This window comes from Carcharodon carcharias, chromosome 6 (assembly GCF_017639515.1).
Source record: "Carcharodon carcharias isolate sCarCar2 chromosome 6, sCarCar2.pri, whole genome shotgun sequence".
Taxonomy (NCBI): domain Eukaryota; kingdom Metazoa; phylum Chordata; class Chondrichthyes; order Lamniformes; family Lamnidae; genus Carcharodon; species Carcharodon carcharias.
The window spans coordinates 107,662,389-107,682,004 of NC_054472.1; the positions used below are offsets into that span (position 1 = coordinate 107,662,389).

Below are 19,616 nucleotides of genomic sequence, written 5' to 3' on the forward strand. Positions count from 1 at the left end.
CATTCCCTTCCACCTCCTCTTTTCATCTCTATTTTCTACCTCCCCTCTCTTTACTGGTTTTCACCTCCCCTCCATTTTCCTACTCCCCCAATTCCAGAGCCCTTCCCCGGCCTCACCCTTTCCCTTCTTGTTTCTCCTTCTTGCCTCTCCCAATATCTCCCTCCCTCTCCTTTTCTCCCCTCCCTTCTACCTTCTCTCCCAACTGTGGTCCAATTGCCATTTTCTAATTCTATTTACCCCAACAAGTGCTCTTGGCTTTAACCCCTATTTGCAATAAGGAGATCAGTTCATTTTCTGAAGGGACTACTTGTATTTTTTGGTGATTCAAACCCATAGCTCTTTTTTCAAAAACTACAAATCAGAGTATCTAAGCAAGCATGGGCCAAGCTGATCTAGTTTAGTATAAAATCATTTTTTGAGTGCTTATATTGCACTCTAGAAACATACAAGTATATATTCTCTATAAACATCGTAGGATCAGTTTACAATAGTCCACATCTCCTCAATCTGGCTTTGTGCAGATATCCTGAGCCTGGTACTAGGACCTGACATATGACAATATTGAAAAAATACTGAGATTTAAATATCTGGCAACATATCATATTCCTATTCCATTGTAAATTAATTTAGACGCATTCATCTGAAAATAGCTTAAAAAGGTTCCTTACTCTTCTGATCAAAAATCAGTGCAGCACCAAGGTCAGTTTGTGTTCTGAAAGACATTAGAGTTAATGCTTCACTCAGCTTATTGATTGAAGAGCTCATGTGCTCATTAACTGCAATAAACTTTACATTTTAACTGTTATATTAGGTTTGTTCAATGCTATCTGAGCACTGTGAATTCAATAACAGAACAAAAATAACTGTTGACAAAGGCGTGTTTTTCTGTTAAATAGCCAAATGTGAATAAGCAAAGAAAAATGGGAATGAAAGTCACACCATATTTTCTAAAAGAGTAAAAGACGGTATTTCAGATTAACATCCCTGTGAAGTTATGAAAATGATGGACCAGTAAACCTAATAGATATGATAGTTTAATCCCTTTGGATATAAAATGTCAAGTACAATGATCTCATACGTCTCTTGTGGTTCATAAGATTAGCCCATTGGCAGGGAAGGCATAATAGATAAAGTAGATTCAACATGAACTGCCCAGGAAAATGGTGCAAATGTTGCTGAGATTTCAAAAAAACAGCAGCAAATACTTTCAGAGTAAGTGGATATATGACACCACAGTAATTAGATGAAGGTGGAAAGACATGATGAGAGGCTCAGTTTAATCCATTCTCAAGTGAGGAAACACTTGAGTTGCTGTGTGGCACATAAAAAACTGTTATGGAAATATAAGAGAATCCAGCTGCTGTCTGAAGGAAGCTATTTGGGCCAAATACAGTCCTGCAGATTCATAAATAGCAACCGATTCCTCCAATGATCTTAAGAAATGAAAATAAAATGTTTCTCTCACGTGTGTGCTGATCTGCAATAGTGTAATAAGGTTATAGAGAGATCTTTAGAGGTAGGTATAATGGCCCAGATCTCTGGATTTTCAGAGGCTGGACATACACTGGAAGATGTGCTATGTACATTATGTACATAAAGTCCCAATTCACTGACTCCATGGGAACTGCCTGGCAAGTTTGAGCTGCTGATGGGTACTTCTGCTGTTCCCTAGGACCCTCTGAAAAGTTCTCAAATTCTGAATTAGATTCAGAGACTTCAGACAGTTCTGAATTACTTACCTGGATAGTTACCCAGGAAATGTTAGACAGGAAAATCCTAGACTAACTCCTGGGTAACTATACAACTGATGCCCTAACCACGGACTCCCCCCTCGACTGCCCGACCAACCCCATGACCCTTCAACCACCCTCGAAACCCTGACTCCCCACGGGCTGACATGACTAGCCCCCACCTGACTCCACCAAACTGCACCCCCCACCACCCAAATCAAAGAATTGTGTCGAAGTTAAAATAATTTCCTTGCATTTCCCTCTGGTTCAGCCCAAAGCATACTAGGTTGGCACAGAGATAGTGATTCAGGATTGAACCTTCATTGGACGGTTCTTTTGTTTAATTTATCTGTGTGTGTTTGCTGGCAGATTCAGGCAGTTAAGTTTAGGGAACAGACATGCAGTTGCAGCTTTGCTGTGGGGTAGGTTGTATATCATTGGAGTGAGAGAACCACAGGAGATGTTAGTCACTTTGGCCAGAACTTCAAGCAGAGAAAATACTAGCTTCATCATTAAGCACATGGATGGTGGGTGGGGTTCAATTTCAGTTTGGATTTTGAGAGAAATGTAGCTGGAAGATTTGCTTTAGCTTGCAGCTAGTGGAAGAAATTTACAGTGGTCCTCATGGTACCTTTTGGCAGAAAGCAGTCAGCTTAAATAGTTAGCTTAGAAAGAGCTATACAGATTCTCAGGGGGCAGACTGTGGGGAAAAACAACTGGTATGTCCAAAGCCAGAACAAGAAGCTGAAGAATCCACAGTCATGAAGTGTTTAAAGAAAATTGGACAATTGCTTAGCCACAAGCTAATGGGAGGATTCCCATGTAATTGGTACCTTGAGGAATAGCTAGAATAGTAGGGAGAATTAAAGTAAATTCTGGAGCGCTGTGGCATACTTTTTGGATATTTACTTTTAACAAAAGTGCATCAGTTTATGTAAATTTTACATGGAATGATTTCAAACAATTGCTTGGAGGACATTTAAAGGCATGATGGATGTTCAGTAATTATTATGATTATTGTCATGAATTTGAAAAAAAACTACCTTATACATTGTTAAAATTCCACCAGGAGTTTTTATCTGAACGGTCGTACTTCAAAATGTACAGATAAGTATGGAATTTACATATATATTTCTTAAGGAATTAAAATTACGCTATACTTTAGCTAATGATGGTCATAATAGAGACATGTTAGCTCAATCTTAGCAGCTTGTGTAAATGATTCACAGAAGAATAAATTATTATTGTTATTTTTATCTATGACAATGAATTCATTTGTATTATCTTGCTCACGAGTTCATATTTTTGTAGTTCAGAGGCTTAACATGGAAACAGTAAACACTCAAGAGTGTATTGTAAAAATAAGGGCATTTCCACTACAAAAATTATTTCACATAAAAATGATTTGCTTTGCCCATTTGAATCCTTAATTTCTAATCATCATATTCCTTATCTCTAATATCTTGGATAAAGCGCATGTCCATAACACTTAAATGTCTTGTAAATCCATAAAAATTCCCATCTTTGGAAAGCAGAAGTATATTGAATTGTAGAGGTGCTTTCACCAATAAGAAATCTTATGTACATTAAGTTCATCAGCGACACCCCTCATTCAGGGAGCATCTCAAGACGATATTCGGTTGCAGTCCATGAGGAAACTTCGGCACTGTACTAAAATGAGCAAAGCTACCATATTTGGAAACTCTTTAGATTTCAGTTCCACTCATTCAGCGACTGTCGTGCATTATATGGCACAGGAGAAGAATGAAAACTGACAAACTTTTCTCCTGAACTGGAAGCCTGGTATCAGAATCCCTCATGGCTGTGACATGTTAAATATTTATCTTCAGCAGAGCAGCAACGATTCTTTCAAAATGGACAGAAAGAAGCCTGTCAGTTACTGTACTTGGCCTTCCCAACAATAGGCTGACTTCCAACATAGAGAGGATCCATGCAAGCAACCTTGGCAGCAAAGAAGGAGTGTATACAGTGCAGTACTGCAAAAAGGTTGGAAAATTCCAGCTCCTGCAATCAAAAAGGAGGGAGAAAATATGTATACATTCAAACATAGCATTGTGGTTTCTGATTAAAGCAAAAAATAAAAGGGCTAATTCTAATCCTGCCAGACACCAGATAGGCAGGTAGTTAAAATTACTCACGGGACTCAGTCACCAACGCCTCTCACGACCCCACATATTACAATTTTAACTTGCTCTAACTGAACAGTTGAGAAGGGCTCAACAAATCAATGGGTTCTTTCATTAAACATACAAATTGGAAATGGATGACATTATTGGGGCCAGATTGCTATTGCAACCATCTGACTGAATAAGATAGTGGTTACAGCTTTCTCACAGGCTAATCCAATGGGAAGAAGAGTTGGGGCCAGGAGTGGCATAGAGAGGTCATTTAAAAAAAAAATTCCTTGCAGGGCCAGTTGCATCAGCTATTCTGCTCCTTATTAAATGCAAGTATGTTTGCCATTTCCTTCTTCCAGTTCAAAGATCACAGTAAAAGTACATTAAACCATGTCCAGCACAAACCTTCCCAGTGATTGCAGACTGATAGAAAACTAACAATACAACAACAGCAGTTTGCATTTACATTGCACCTTTAATGTGCAAAAACATTCCAAGGTAATTTTATAGAATCCTAATTAAACACAAAGCTATTCAAAGAAGACATTAGGAAATGTGACCAAAAGCTTGAATAGAGGGGGTTGTAAGGAGGTAAATGAGTTAAAGAGAGAGAGAGTTAGGGAAGGAATTCCAGGACATAGAGTTTAGAAAGTTGTAGGCATGACCAATGGATGGGTTGAATAGATTTTGAGATGCACAAAAGGATAGATTTCGAAATGCGGAGATCTTGGATGGAGCAGATTGCAGAGATAGGGAGGGGTGAGGTCAGGGCAGGATTTAAATACAAGGATGGTATTTGAAATTTAAGGGAGGGATCAGGAGCCAAAGCAGGTCAGCAAAAACAGTGAAGATGAGTGAGTGGGATTTGGTATAGGATAAGGTATAGGCATTTTATGTCCCAGAGCTGACCCCGTAGCGTCTCCATCGCCAGCACTGTTCAATTCCACCTCCGTAACATTACCTGTTTCTGCCTGTCTCGGTACATCTACTACCTTCCACCCTTGAATTCCCTGTTCCCCTGATTCATGCCTCATCAATGGCAACTGTGCCTTCAGTCACCTAAGATCCACATTGTGGATTTCCTTTACTAAAATGCTCTGCCTCTTCATTTCACTTCTCTTCTTTAAGATACACCATAAAGTCCACTGTTTTGATCAAGCATTTCTTAGTATCTCTTCTATGGCTTGAAGTCCTTTCATTTTGTGACACATTACAAACATCTTTTGAAAGTCCATGTACACAGCATTAACTGCACTACCTTAGCTAACACACTACACACTGTTAATTTTGCGCAGTGTCTCAGGGTACCAATGGGATAGTTGGGCTCTTATTCTAGTTGGTAAAAGTTGACATAGGTTTATTTAATTGCTCCTATCATGAAACCGGATAAAACTGCAACTCTCCTATCATGAAACCAGATAAAACTGTAATTCTCTGGGGAGGTGATTAACTGATGTGCTTTCTGGAAGTGTCATCTTGAATGGGAGTGTTGGGGAAACAGAATCAGTTCTACAGATTAGTATTTAGAATATTAAAATTAAAATAATGTTTAATAAAAGGGAAAGAGGGAAAACTTGGGAATTGCAAAGACAAGTAGGACAGAAGTAAACTTTCAAAACAATTTTGCTTTCGTTTATGCATGTCAGAGGATGTATTTCAATGAAAAAAAGTTGATATTACAGAAATAAAACTATTCCTAACATTCCAGTACTATACTGCAACACCGGGAAATTTTTCAGCATTGCAATGTCCATGAAACGTTACAAAGAAATGTTTGGCCTTGAAAGTGACTGATGGTACTTTGATTGGTGATATATTTCACATTGTAAAAAAAATCAGAGCAGTTTCACCAACATTTTCCAATATGGATTGCTTCCCAGTTTTTGAATATTTATGATTTTTCCATACCAATGAAACTAAAATATCCAAGCAGTGCCAGAGTTCAGGAATTGCATAACAATAGGCATGTCAGCAAGTGCAGCTCAGGTCACTTTAACTTTGGAGTTCAGCCTACCTCTTCCCCCGTTAGAATATTGTTACAATCTCTGTAGAGACCAATAACCTTTAAAAAGACATTTGAATTTCCAGTGACCAACGTAAAGGAATCGCACAAGACTTTAAGTTATAAGACTTTTATTGCAACTGAAAAACTAAAACCAACTTCAACTAAACATTACTCAGTAGGCAACTAATACTTTAAATTACAGAAAAAGCATTCCTTATTAGCATTTTAACACTCTCAAAAATCCCACCCCACACTTCTACCTTACAGCACATTCTCCGCAGAATTGCAGTTTTTACATCTAGCGACCATTGAAGGTCCTTTCCCCCAGGCTCCTGAGAAATCCCAAACAGGCTTCCAATAGTAAGGCTCACTCAGGTGATTGTTTTTCTTCCACACCAGTTTGAATCTTACAATCCATGGGTTATGTCTCTTCGGCCATAGAATGTCCTTCCACCCACATTCTGTCTAATAGCGTTGCATTTCTATGTTTGCTTAATACAAATTTACCAATCTCGCACAGGACTGATAAACTAAACATAAGCTGGGTTTATTTGAAGTTGTAGTACAAAATTGTTCAGCAGACAGATTTGCTTTAAAGATTGAACAGCCATGGTTAACAGGAAAGTACAGCTGCAATTCCTTCACACCACATGCTGCTAGTTAAACTGGTTCATCTGAACAATATCTGCTGGTCACAGAATGGTTTACATTCTGGTTAATTACTCATTAGCAGATTCTCTCATAAAGTGATATAACAACATTCGCTTTTTTCCCAAGATAACATTACATATATTAAGAGTGAAAATATATAAATGTTAGGGTAGTTTTGAAAACTACACAAAAAATAAATCTCTGTTCAAGAGTTTAAGGATTTAAGAACTTGAGAGGTTAAGTGTCTGTATAACGTAGAGATGGTTTAAGAATCCGCTTAGACCTTGTAATGGTATGGGGCCTTAACTTCAGACCTCCCCTGTGTCAGGGTTGGGAGCAGGGGTATCTCACTGGGGAAGCCCCTTCGGAGGTTCACAGGTAAGGTTTGCATGACAATTACCCAGAAGTGCAAACTTCCCCTGGACAATTCCCCTGCACTGGGAACCATGCATATCCTTTAGATAATATAACCACCATCAACACCCCTTTGTCCTATTGTCTATGACATCTTTGGCAGTCTCCTCTTAGCCTCCATCTATCACTGGCCCCCTATCGAGCTCTCCTGTCCCATCCCCTTCTACCAGCTTACATTTCATCTCATTTCTATATGTCTTAGTTCTGATGAAGGGTCATATGAACTCAAAACGTCAAATGTGTCTCTCTCCGCCAATGCTGTCAGACCTGCTGGGTTTTTCCAGGTATTTTTGATTTTGTTCCTTGAATTCATTATGTCTGCCTTGGACGCACTTGAGATATCCTTCAATTGTCTGATAATCGGAAACTTGGATAAGTAATTGGTGGCTAGGAGAAAGTCATCGCCATGGATAGTGAATAAATCTGTTGCGATTTTAGATCAAGGGTACAACGAAACTTCATGAGGGTATAAAGGTTCTTTGTGTTGATGTGGCCTGTGTCTCTGGCATGCTTCGCACATCCACACTGCGTTCCTGATGTTATTGATGCTCCCTGGTCAGTACATAGTATACCTTGCCTTGTTTGCTTTATGCCCATATGCCCCTAGTGTAACTGTGACAATATGTTCTGGTGAGGAGCTTTGGGTTCAAATACGTTTTCCTTTGAAAATCCTATCTCTGGAAATACCTGGGGGCTGCATCTTCCGGTCAGCGAGCTGGGGTGGGGGGGGGGGAGGTGACATCACCCCACATCATTTACATTTTCAGGTTGGCGGGCAAGGAGCCGAGTTGGCTGCGCACCCGCCGACCTGTCAACGGCCACTTAAGGCCATTAATAAAGTAATTGAACTAATCAATGGACCTGCCTTAAGGTTGGTGGGCAGGCTGGGAGCCCTGGCGGGCTTCAGAAAAAACATGAAACCTCATCCACGGGCGGGATGAGGTTTCATGAGGGATTTAAAAATTTCAGAATATTTTAAAATAAAAGTTATGGACAAGTCCCAACTCCAGGGGACATGTCAGTAAAATTTTTTTTATTCTTTAAACTGGTTTTCACATTTGAGCTGATCTCCCTGAGGCAGCACTTTGCCTCAAGGGGATCCGTGTGCTCTTCCATGTGCTTGCGCGAACAAGCGCACAGACCTGCTCGGGGAATTCCCCCCCCACCCCCCTGCCTGCATAGGGAGTGTACAGCGTTTCTGGGTGGACATCACGCTGGGCGGGCCTTAATTGGCCCGCCTACGTAAAATTGCGGCGTGCCCCGACTGGGGGTGCCGATCGGGAACCCGCCCATTCGTGCCCACTCACGCACAATCCCCCCTGATGGGGGGAAAATTCTGCTCCTAATTCATCTCTGTATGACCAAAAATATCTCAGGGTGTCTGGAACTTTGTGTATTGTATCAGGCCAGCCTTGTACAAGGACCCTCCATAATGCATTCAGTCGTGGAACATTTGCTGCTTCCTTTTGAAATTGGTTACATTAAAGTTTACCAAAATTCATCAGATCGACCTTGAGAACATCTTCAACTTGGATGTCTACGCCATCTACCTGTAGGTCTAGTGAGACATCCGTGGTTTATTTTTGGATTGGGTAACCTGCTCAGTGTGTCTGAAGTAACCATTTTGCTACCAGGTTTAAAAATGGCTTCAAGTCATAGCCCTATATTTTTATCAGAATTCTTTGTAGCCTGGATGGCACACTTGTCAATGGCATGTGCCAGATCATTTCTAATGGTTTGTGATCAGTTTCCACACTGAATTGCTCATGTGGAACCTTGTGACGCTGAATATCAAAGCACACTATGTTCGAATAATTGGATTGTGACTGTTGGAACCAAATGCAATTGATTTGCCGTTTTGCATAATGCATGCTCTGAACCCTTTTTGAGATGCGTGACCTCTAAGATTGTCTCTTTTCTTGGGTGGTAGTATTGTAGAACCCATGTCTCTCCTGACAATGCCTTACGTTTAAGCAACGCGAACATGTGTTGATGGTTTTCTGTCTTATATAAAGAACATCCCTCCTTAGCAGCTCTCAATGTGATGATGCTCTATTGGCAAAGTTGAATATGTATGTTGCTAAGAAGTTGAAAAATCCGAGGCATCTCTACAAGTCCTCTTTGTCTTGGGGAGTAGGCATGTCTTGTACATCTTCAAGTTGCCTGGTTCAGGACGAATCCCTGAACATGGATAGATAGAACCAATAAAATTAATCGGACCCACATTCACCTGGCATTTCTTGTTGTTGGGGGCAAGTCCTTCATGATGAGTTGCTGCTATCAGTGAGTGTAGATTTTGCTCATCACTGCAATATTATCGGCAATGCATAAGCATCCAGGAATATTTTCTGTAAATTCTCTCCATATGCTGCTGGAACAGATCCTGACTGATTGATAAACCAAAGGCTAATTTCTGGAAGCTGTACCTGCTGAATGGTGTCCTGAAAGTAGTGATTTCATGAGATCCCTCTGCCAAGTGAACCGGCCGTCATCTATGTTTGGCCTCCAACTTGGAGAAAAACTTTGCTCCTGCATATTTGGGGTTAACTTCCTTGAATGTTGGAACCTTGTGTGGTCACTTCTTTAGAATGAGATTTAGATGCCTTGGGTCTAAGCATACCTGGATTGTACCATCTTTCTTCTGTACACATGCATTGTAACTGCACCAGTCAGTGTGCTGATGCACATGATAGATAATGCTGTTAATTTCCATGTCATCCAGCTTATAGGAACATAGGAGCAGGAGCAGGCAATTTGGCCTCTCGAGCTTGCTCTACCATTCAATTAGACCATGGCTGATCTTCTACCTCAACACCATCTTTCTGCACTATTGCCATAACTCTTGATGTTACTGGTATCCAGAAATCTGTCAATCTCTGCTTTGAACATACTCAATGATTGAGCCTCCAAAGAACCTCTGGGGTAGGGAATTCCAAAGATTCACCACTTTCTGACTGAAGACATTCATCCTCACCTTGGTCATAAACGTCCTACCTCTTATTCTGAGAACTCACTCTTTAGATTCTCCTGTAACTCTTTCGAGTACAAACCCGTTTCCATCTGTTTCAGATGAAGTTACATCATTTCATAGTTTGCCATTGTGAGATTTGAACTCTTGATAATCTTTTAAATGAAAACCAAATCAACAAAATTGGGATAAATCAGGCACAGCCCCTAATTCAGGTCAGCTGTAAAACCAAGAACAAAGTTTAAAGGAAACTTACAAACTTTAAATCAAAATGTGATTAAAGGGGTCAACAAAACACCCCAGTCCCCGCGGTGCCCACCGAGCACGGAAGGCCTCGAGAGTGCCAGCAGACACCGCGTGCTCCTTCTCCAGGGACATCCGGCAGCGAACGTAGCCGCGGAAGAGGGACAAACAATCGGGCGGGACTCCCCCGTCGATCGCCCGCTGCCTGGACCTGTTAATGGCCAACTTGGCCAGGCCCAGGAGCAGGTTCACGAGGAGGTCCTCCTCCTTCCCGACCCCCTTCCGCACCGGGTGCCCATAGATCAGGAGCGTGGGGCTGAAGTGCAAACAAAACATCAATAAAAGGTTTTTCAAATAACTAAAAAGGGAGTGCAGCCTACAACACCCTATGTATACATGGTCCACGGACTCCACAAGACCGCAAAAAGGGCATGTGTCCTGAGAGTCCGTGAACCTATGCATCCTCTTATTATAAGGGACTGCTGCATGCAACACCCTCCAACCCAGGTCCCCGATAGAAAGGGGGAGGACACCTCCGTAGAGGGCCTCCCATCGAGGGCCTCCGCCGCCGGACGGCAACAAGGCACGCCAGGGCGTGTCCGGTCAACGGACAAGGGCGAGAAAATGGAAGGTGTGCAGCAGCAGTCCATACAAAAAGCCCCTCTTTGCTGTGCCAAAAGGCACAGAGGGCATGTCCCCGAGGCGGCTCATATTGCGGGGCACCAGCACCCGAGGGAGGGTTCGGGGCTTGGGGCCAATGTGGAATTCCGTCCGAACAGGGGAACGCTCAGACGGAAGACCACCGCGCACCTGGGCCACCTCAAGACCCAAAATAACGTCGGGTCCGAGCACGACCGTTCTCAGGTCTTGGATGGCATCGGCTGCGACCTGGACACTCACAGACGCGCGTCGCGCCAACTCCTGCGGGAGCATCCAGCCCAGTCCTCCGCCACCCAGCACTTCCCCGATCCTGGTCACCCCTGCGGCCACAGCCCTCCTCTCCGCCAACCACTGAAAAGGACGGAGGGGCGGATTCCTGAGCAGCGGCTCTCTGACGATAGCCGCTACTCCTGACGGGGGAGAGCTGCGTCGCGAGGCGACCACTTTCCAGACTTTGATCAGGTCCTGGTAAAAGACGGGCAACGCCTGCAAGGAGCCACCGAGGCCCAGCTGTTCTATAAACAGGAGCTGCACGTCATAATTCAGGCCGTGCACCTGACGGAAGAAATACGTCATCAGGGCACACCATCTAGGAGGAGGCTCAAAGTAGAGGTATCGCTGCAGGGTCTGAAGGCGGAAAGTCGCCACCTGTGTGCGTAGGCACACTAGCGCCTGACCACCCTCCCTAAGCGGGAGACTCAGAACCTCGGCAGCGACCCAGTGCAATCTTTTGTCCCAGAAGAAGTCGACTAACAATCTCTGGATTCTTGTGACAAAGTCCGGGGGAGGGGTCAAAGTGACCAGCCGATACCACAACATGGCGGCGATCAGCTGGTTTATGACCAGAACTCGACCCCGGTAAGATAGCACTCGGAGCAGTCCTGTCCAGCGCCGCAGGCGAGCGGTGACTTTCGTCTCCAGTTCCTGCCAGTTTGCCGGCCAGGATTCCTCAGCGGGGCAGAGATGGACCCCCAGGTAGAGGAGGCTGGTCCTGCTCCAGGTGAAAGGCCTGAGCTCCTCGGGTAGGGGATCCATCTGCCACTGACCGACCAGGAGTCCAGAACACTTACCCCAGTTGATCCTGGCAGAAGAAGCGGCACAGTAGACCTCCTGGCACTCGCGCATCCTCCGCAGGTCAGCCGGGTCACTAAACATAAGGAGCATGTCATCGGCGTAGCCGAAAGGACCACCCCGATGCCCGGCCCGCGCAGAACCAATCCCGACAACCTCCTCCGCAAGAGGCGCAGGAAAGGCTCCACGCAAATAGAATACAACTGGCCAGACAGGGGGCAGCCCTGACGTACCCCTCTCCCAAAGCGAAGGGGCGCCGTCAGGGACCCGTTAACCTTCACTAGACACTCCGCGGCAGTGTACAGAAGTCGGATCCGGGCGACAAAATGCGTCCCGAACCCGAAAGCTCGCAGAGTTCCGAGTAAGTATTCGTGATCCACCCTGTCGAACGCCTTCTCCTGATCGAGAGACAGGAAGGCGCTCGACAGACCAGCCCTCTGGGAATGGTGGATGATGTCCCGGACCAGATGGATGTTATCATAAATGGTTCGGTCCGGGACGGTGTAGGACTGGTCAGGGTGGATCATGTGGTCCAGCACGGTGCCGAGCCGAGAAGACATGGCTCGGGCGAAGATTTTGTAGTCCGTGCTGAGGAGGGAGACCGGGCGCCAGTTTTGAAGAAGGCGGAGATCCCCCTTCTTCAGTAGCAGGGCAATCACGGCCCTGCGCCACGAAAGGGGCATCTCCCCGGTAGCAATGCTCTCCCCCAGGACCCCCGCGAAGTCGCTCCCCAAGACGTCCCAGAACGCCCTGAAGAACTCCACGGTCAGCCCGTCTAGTCCCGGGGTTTTGCCCCTAGAAAGACCGTCGAGTGCGCCGGTCAGCTCCCCCAGACTTATAGGGGAGTCGAGCTTTCCGGCGCACTCCGGGCCGACCTGCGGCAGGTCCTCCCACAAAACTCTGCAAGCTTCCTCACTGGACGGATCCGGAGAGAAAAGGGCAGTGTAGTAATCTCGGGCAATGGCCCTGATGCCCTCCGGATCCGAGACAAGTGATCCGTCGTCGGCCAGCAGCGTAAAGAGCTGCTTACGGACCCCGTGCCTTTTTTCCAGTGAGTAGAAGAAGGGAGAGCCACGGTCCATCTCCTTAAGGAAACAGATCCGCGACCTCACGAACGCGCCCCGAGACCCGACCAGTTGCAGGTCCCGCAGCGCGCCCTTCTTCTCATCGTACACCGACCGCAGGGCCGGGTCCGCGTCGGGCTGACGGAGACGTGCCTCCAGGTCGAGCACCTCCTTCTCCAACTCCTTGACCCTGGATTTGCGTCTCTTTGTCGACCCCTTCGCGTACTCTTGACAGAAAACCCGGACGTGAGTCTTGCCCACGTCCCACCATAGCCTCAAGGAGGGGAAGCCTCCCCGCTTCCTTCTCCAGCCGGCCCAGAAGCGACGGAACGAGTCCAGGAACCGCTGGTCTTCCAGCAACAGGTTATTAAAATGCCAGTACGCGGACCCCGTCCGAGCGCAGAACGAAGTGAGCTCCGCCCACACCAGACGGTGGTCCGTGCACGGAACCTGCTGTATAGAAGCAGCCGGAACGCAGGACACGTACGCCTTCGAAACGTAAAGGCGGTCGAGTCTGGACGCTCCGACTCCAGGTGACACAAAGGTGAACACGCTGGAGTCAGGATGGAGATTTCGCCAGACGTCCACTAAGTCGAAGGACCTGACCAGGTCCCGCAACTTACTCACACCTCGCGTGCAGTGCGGGGTACCGTGACGGTCCCGGACCCCGAGGGTGCAATTGAAATCCCCCCCGAGGACGATGCACTCGCCAGCGTCGATGGAGCCGAGATGAGTGGACACTTCTTCAAAGAAGCTCGCTTGCTGCTGCGTGCCCAGGGGAGCGTACACATTCACAAAGTGAAGCACCGCCCCCCCCAGACGCACAGTCAGGTGCAGCAACCGGCCTGGCACTGGCTCCTTGACCCCCAAGATCTCCGGCTGAAAATGCGGGGCCAACAAGATAGCCACCCCGCCAGAATTGGAGGCTAGGTGACTCATGTAGACCCCCCCTCGCCACTCCAGGAGCCACGTGGCTTCGTCTCCCGGAACGGTATGGGTTTCTTGCAGGAAGCACAACGCATACTTCCCGTCCCTGAGGACCGAGAAGTTCTGGAACCTGCGCTGTGCGGCCCTGCTGCCGCGGATGTTGAGGCTGGCTATAGTCGTCTTCATTGTCAAAGGTACATCAAATCTTCACCTTAAGTCATTAAAAAGAAGAAGAGGACTTTTTAGTCCTTCCTCTCCTTCAGGAGCCCAGCGAGAAACGTTTGGACCCTCCGCCGCGCGTTCCTATCCAACTCAGGAGACTTGAGAGCCTCGCGAGTGGACCAGAACACCAGCGGAAAAGAATGCCACCGGTCCAAGGCCAACTGAACCCTGTCTCGGCGACCGCGATGACTCGCCAAAAAGTCCCGGAGTTCCCTTGGGGGGATGAGGGGGGAGTCAGTGGAGGGCACCAGGGGATCCACCGCCTCGCTTGAGAGCGACTCAGCGTAATCTCCAGCGCTCACCACGGACACCCCGTCCTCCTCCAGGTCGTCGCCTCCAGCTTCCGACCCCTCCCCCGCATTGAGTACGGGGGCTGATTCGGAGCTGCCAGCTGGCCCCACCTGTACCTCGATCCCACCCCCAGGATCAAGGCCAGAGGGGTCCTCTCTGGTCTCCTCTAAACGTTTTGGGTCAGAGGGCAGCGGCAGTTCTGATGCCCGCTCTCCTCCCGGCACCGGGTCGTCCGGGGAGCTCAGGACAAGCTCCTGACCTAAAACTAGGACGCCCGGTGCTAAGGTTTGGGAGGGAGCGGGAAGGCCTTCCTTTTCGCCGCCACCCAATGACCCGTTGACATTTTTTAAATTTTGAAAGTTGCAGTCCCCCGATGAGCCAGAAGGTACCTCGGGGGTATCGAGGGTCTCTGAGTCGGGCACCACCTCAAGGGAGGTGCCTTCAGTGACCCCCGAGGGGCCCTGTTCAGGGGACTGCAGCAGGTTGACAGGGGTAATAGTGGTGGGAGTCGGTGCAGGGGTTTTGAGTTCCCCCAGAGGACAGGGCGAGATTTTACTTGGTGGAGACGCCACCACCTCTTCATCGGGGGAAGGGACACACCCAACTTCTTCAGTTTGGGCATCACCCACCTCCTCCTCCGAAGCGTGACGTCTCTTCCGGGTCAGGCTGGGGGCTAGGGAGACCTCCATTTCCGAGGCCCCCTCCTCCTTGTCCAGCCCTCCCGGACACTCCACCCTCTGGGTTTTGGGTGTTAGATACCCCGGCTCGGGGTCCCGCGTCCCTTCCCCGCCGGCCCCGGGAGCACGCGCAGGGACGACGCCGGGCCCAGCACTCGGCGCCTTAGCACCCACGGGCCCGGGAGCACACGCGGACACGACGCCGGGGCCGGATGTTGTCTTTTCCCCCGAGCCGGTGCTTGCAGGTGTTTGGGGGTTATGAAGAAGGGACCACAATGGTAATGTGGGTCAACTGCCTGCTGATTTCATTCATTCTGTAGTATCGCATTATGAGTTGGGACTCTTGGAAATGAACAGTGGGCCTGTTGTTTCTGAACTTGTTTGGTTGCAAGGTAACTCCTTTGAGGTTTCAGTCAGTTCCTTTGTAACTCTTTTGAGTACAAACATGTTTCTATCTGTTTCAGATGAAGTTACATTGTTTCATAATTTGCCATTGTGAGATTTGAACTCTTGATCTTGGGATTACAAACCCAGTACCATAACCACTTGGCTATTTAGGCCAAGCAAAGTAGTGTTAACTCTTTCGAGTACAAAAACATTTCCATCTGTTCCTATTCAGATGAAGTTACATTGTTTCATAGTTTGCCATTGTGAGATTTGAACTCTTGATCTTGGGGTTGCAAGCCCAGTACCATAACCACTTGGCTTTTTAGACCAAGCTCAAAGGGTTCAGATGAAGTTACATTGTTTGCCATTGTGAGATTTGAAATCTCGATCTTGGGGTTACAAACCCAGTACCATAACCACTTGGCTACTCCTGTATGTGCACACTGCAATTTCTAGGAGGGTCAATCGATGGAATTACATCTTCTCTGAGGTATAGTGCAGCATCACATCTGAAGTTCCCTATGGTGCTGAATCTATCTGGAGACATCTGTCGTAGGTTATAGGCTAACTCAATGTGATTATTCTTGGTCTCTTCTGCTGTAGTTGATATCTTGATGATCCTGTGTAAGGTCACAATGTTGAGTTCCAGACACACTGGAAACTGCTACTGCTGGTCTGCTCATATCCACCAGGTAGAATACCTATGGTTTCCATGCAGGCTTGCCATAGCTGCATTTCACTACCAATGTATCTATGCAATGAATGGGTGACCCATTGTATGCAGTCAGTTTGTCTGACATAGATTGTATCATTGACTCCCAACATTCCAGATACATATCCTTCAGGGTTCTGACTAGTAAGACATCCGCATTCACTCCTGTGTTGACTTTGGCTGTGAGCATGTGCTTGCCGCTTTTCTTTGGGCACATGTTTATGGTAACAAAAGCTTCTAATCATTTGACTTCATCTAGCATTATGCCACATTCACAATGTGGAAAGCAAGTTAATTTTCCAGTTAAAGAAACTTCCACTCTGCATCTGCAACCTGGTCTCTCTTACTGTCAATCTCATGTATATGAACTATGCATTAGGAACAGTAGTATGCCATTCAGCCCTTTGAGCCTGTTCTGCCATTCAATAAGATCATAGCCGATCTGGTTATGGTCTCAGCTCCACTTTCCCTCCTACCCCTTCAATACCCTTTGACTCACTTGTCAATCAAGAATCTATCCATCTCAGCCTTAAAAATATTCAATGATCCTCCCTCCACTGCTCTCTGGGGAAGAGAGCCCCACAGACTCATGACTGTCTGAGAAAAAAATTTCTCCTCATCTCTGTCTTAATTGGGAGACCCCTTATTTTTAAACTGTGTCCCCTAATTCTAGTCTGTCCCACAAGGGGAAACATTCTCTCAGTATTTACCCAGTCAAGTCCCCTCAGAATCTTAGGTGTTTCAATAAAATCACCTCTCATTCTTCTAAACTTCAATGGATACAGATCCAGCCTGTCCAACATAAGATCTTCCTCGTAAGATAACTCCCTCCACCAGGAATTAGTCTAAACTGCTGCTAATGCATTTATATCCTTTCTTAAATAATGATACTAAAATTGTACACAATAGGGTAGATGCACTACCCTATACAACTGTGGCAATACATCCCTACTTATATATTCCCCTTGCAATAAACAACAACACTCCATTTGCCTTCTTAATCACTTGTTATACCTGCATCGTAACGTTTCCTGATTCTAGTACCAGGACACCCAGATCCCTCTGTATCTGTGCAACCACTTGTTTCCAATGGCTATCTTTATTTTCACTGCTTTTTTGTCCAATTCTGTGATGGATAAATCTAAAAAGCATGGCTCTATCCTTTGTTTAAAAAAGCCTAAATTTAGATAGAACATCTGTGGCTTTCCAATTCATTGTGGGGAATTTGGTGGTCATCTTCTTAATGTATCCTGTCTTTTACGATTGCTGTCAGCGTGTAGTGGATTTGTAGCTTCTCTACTCCATGGGGATATTCAGCAATGCAGCAGCTGCATGTTCTTCTTGTTCTCACCCCTCTTTTTTTGGCTGGAGCTTGGATTATTTTCTGTTTCGCATGCATTCTGGTTTTTGCATAGGGATGGCACCCCAGGACATCATGATAGCCATGCAACTTGTACTGTCTGACTAGAAATTGCCCAACTCAAAATGACTGCCCAATTCACCACTGGTCTGGCTACCCCAGAAATCAGATATTCACTGCTCCATTGTACAGCAGGAAATCTTGTCTGTTGTTTTTCCTATGATCTTCAAACCTTCACCATTTTGTCTAAGAGGAGCCATTGTCACGCTGTATTTCTATGTTTGCTTAATATAAACTTACCAATCTCACAGAGGACTGGTAAACTAAAAATACGTTCGGTATATTTGAGGATATAGTATAAGATTACTTAGCAGACTAATTTAATAGAAAGATCCAACAGCTATTGTTAACAGAAAAGTACAGCTGCAATTCTTTCAAATCACATGCTGCTAGCTAAACTGAACGCTCCTTTGAACAACGTCTGCTGGTCACATGGCATACATCCTGGCTACATACTCATTAGCATATTCTTTCTTAAAGCAATATCATAATAGTAGTTAACAGGCAATCAATATTTTTCCCTCAGCTGATAGCAACAACTTCTCTCTCACTCTCTTTCCGGGAATCTATCTCTCCCTCTCCCTCTCCCTCTGTTCTGAGTCAGGAAGTTTGCAATAGCAAGAACAATGGCCATACTTGTACTTAGATGTTAAACCTGGCATGTGGATTTCTATTGCACCTGTCCTGAGCGCCTGATCCCAATGGTAACCAGGCCACCAGGTTTGTTATTGGGCAAAACTAGGAGCAGGTCACATGAACCTCTTCATTACCCCATTTTACCTTGAAATAGAGACTGTTTAAAATATAACCCGCTTATAAGACCTTGCATTCATAACAATATAGTCACTCTTGGGGCCCGCCCTGGATCTGAATGCAGACCAGAACTTTACTTCAGGCCAGGAAGTCCACCAATGGGAAGACAGGGGCAATTTTAACAGTGGGGGCCAATTAACAAGCTATCACCAGGACTGGTATCCAATTTAGAACAAACCAGAAGGCCAAAGAGGTGAACGCTGCTGAGGGAGAAGAGGAAGGTATCTCCATGTTGAAAGGTCCTCAATGGATGGGTCTGAATTTTTTTTCATGCACTGTGGCCAGTCAGGCAGGCCCAGCGATCAGAAAGGTGAACTCTCCAGTGGCAGCACTGGAGCCAGCAGGGGTAGTTTCCGCTGCCAGAGTACTCCTCCTTGGGCCAGATGGGAAGCATCAGCGTCCCCAGTAACCCACTGGGAGGCTGTCAGGGTTTACCTGCCAGTCTCCCCATGCAGTGGGGGGCTGTGTCAGTCCTGGTAAAATCACAGTGACGTTGTAAAATGGCTGTCAATTGGCCAGTTAATTGAAATAATTGGCCGCCCACCTCTGGGCTGTGGGAGGCCGAGCTACTATCATTCCTGCTTCTGGGAATATCTCATGGTGGGAGGAAGGTGTCGTGTTTCCCTCCATCTCTCAGCTCATTTCTGGAGAGGAGGTCAAATTCAGCCCCTAGGGTGAACATCTATCTCAGATAGTTCTTAATGGAATTGCACATGCACAGCACTTTTGTTGGTCAAAGTCCTATTGTAAAAAAGCTGCTTTCCCAATACACATAAGGCAAAATCTGTTTTATAGAGTTATTATTTTTTGAAATATACTATTTCCATAGAAACTCGACAGTACTACTGCACATAATTTCTTCAATTTGTGTCACATGTCAGTGATCTGATTTCCAGAAGCCAACCTGAATAGATTTTAGATTAACAGTACATATGGGCATCCATGTGACATGCTCTCTGGGGACTGGGGAATTGCCCATTCTCCAGTTGAAAACACAGGCATTGTAATCACTTCTCTGGAGAATGCCAAAGTATCTAATTAAATAACACATGTTCTTTTCAGGTGAATGTGCTCTTGGGAAAGTTCACTCATTCACCTCATGTTTTCAATCTGTTGAGTGAAGTGGACAGTTAGTCTGCCTTATTTTCAATTTGATGAAAATGTCCCAGTGCCGCAAAAAACATAAATGCACCACTTTTTAAAAAAAAAACACCATCAACACA

General features: G+C 45.9%; 1 protein-coding gene across 1 annotated transcript in view; it reads right to left on the bottom strand.

Moving 5' to 3' along the window:
• Nucleotides 1-3,497: 3,497 nt before the first annotated feature.
• The window catches only part of sntg1 (syntrophin, gamma 1), a 226,029-nt gene continuing 209,910 nt past the window's right edge, over nucleotides 3,498-19,616 (bottom strand). The window contains exon 18 of the mRNA XM_041190296.1: nucleotides 3,498-3,755. Within this exon, the coding sequence (XP_041046230.1) occupies nucleotides 3,624-3,755 (132 nt within the window). The 3' untranslated portion in view covers nucleotides 3,498-3,623. The remainder of the gene's footprint in view (nucleotides 3,756-19,616) is intronic.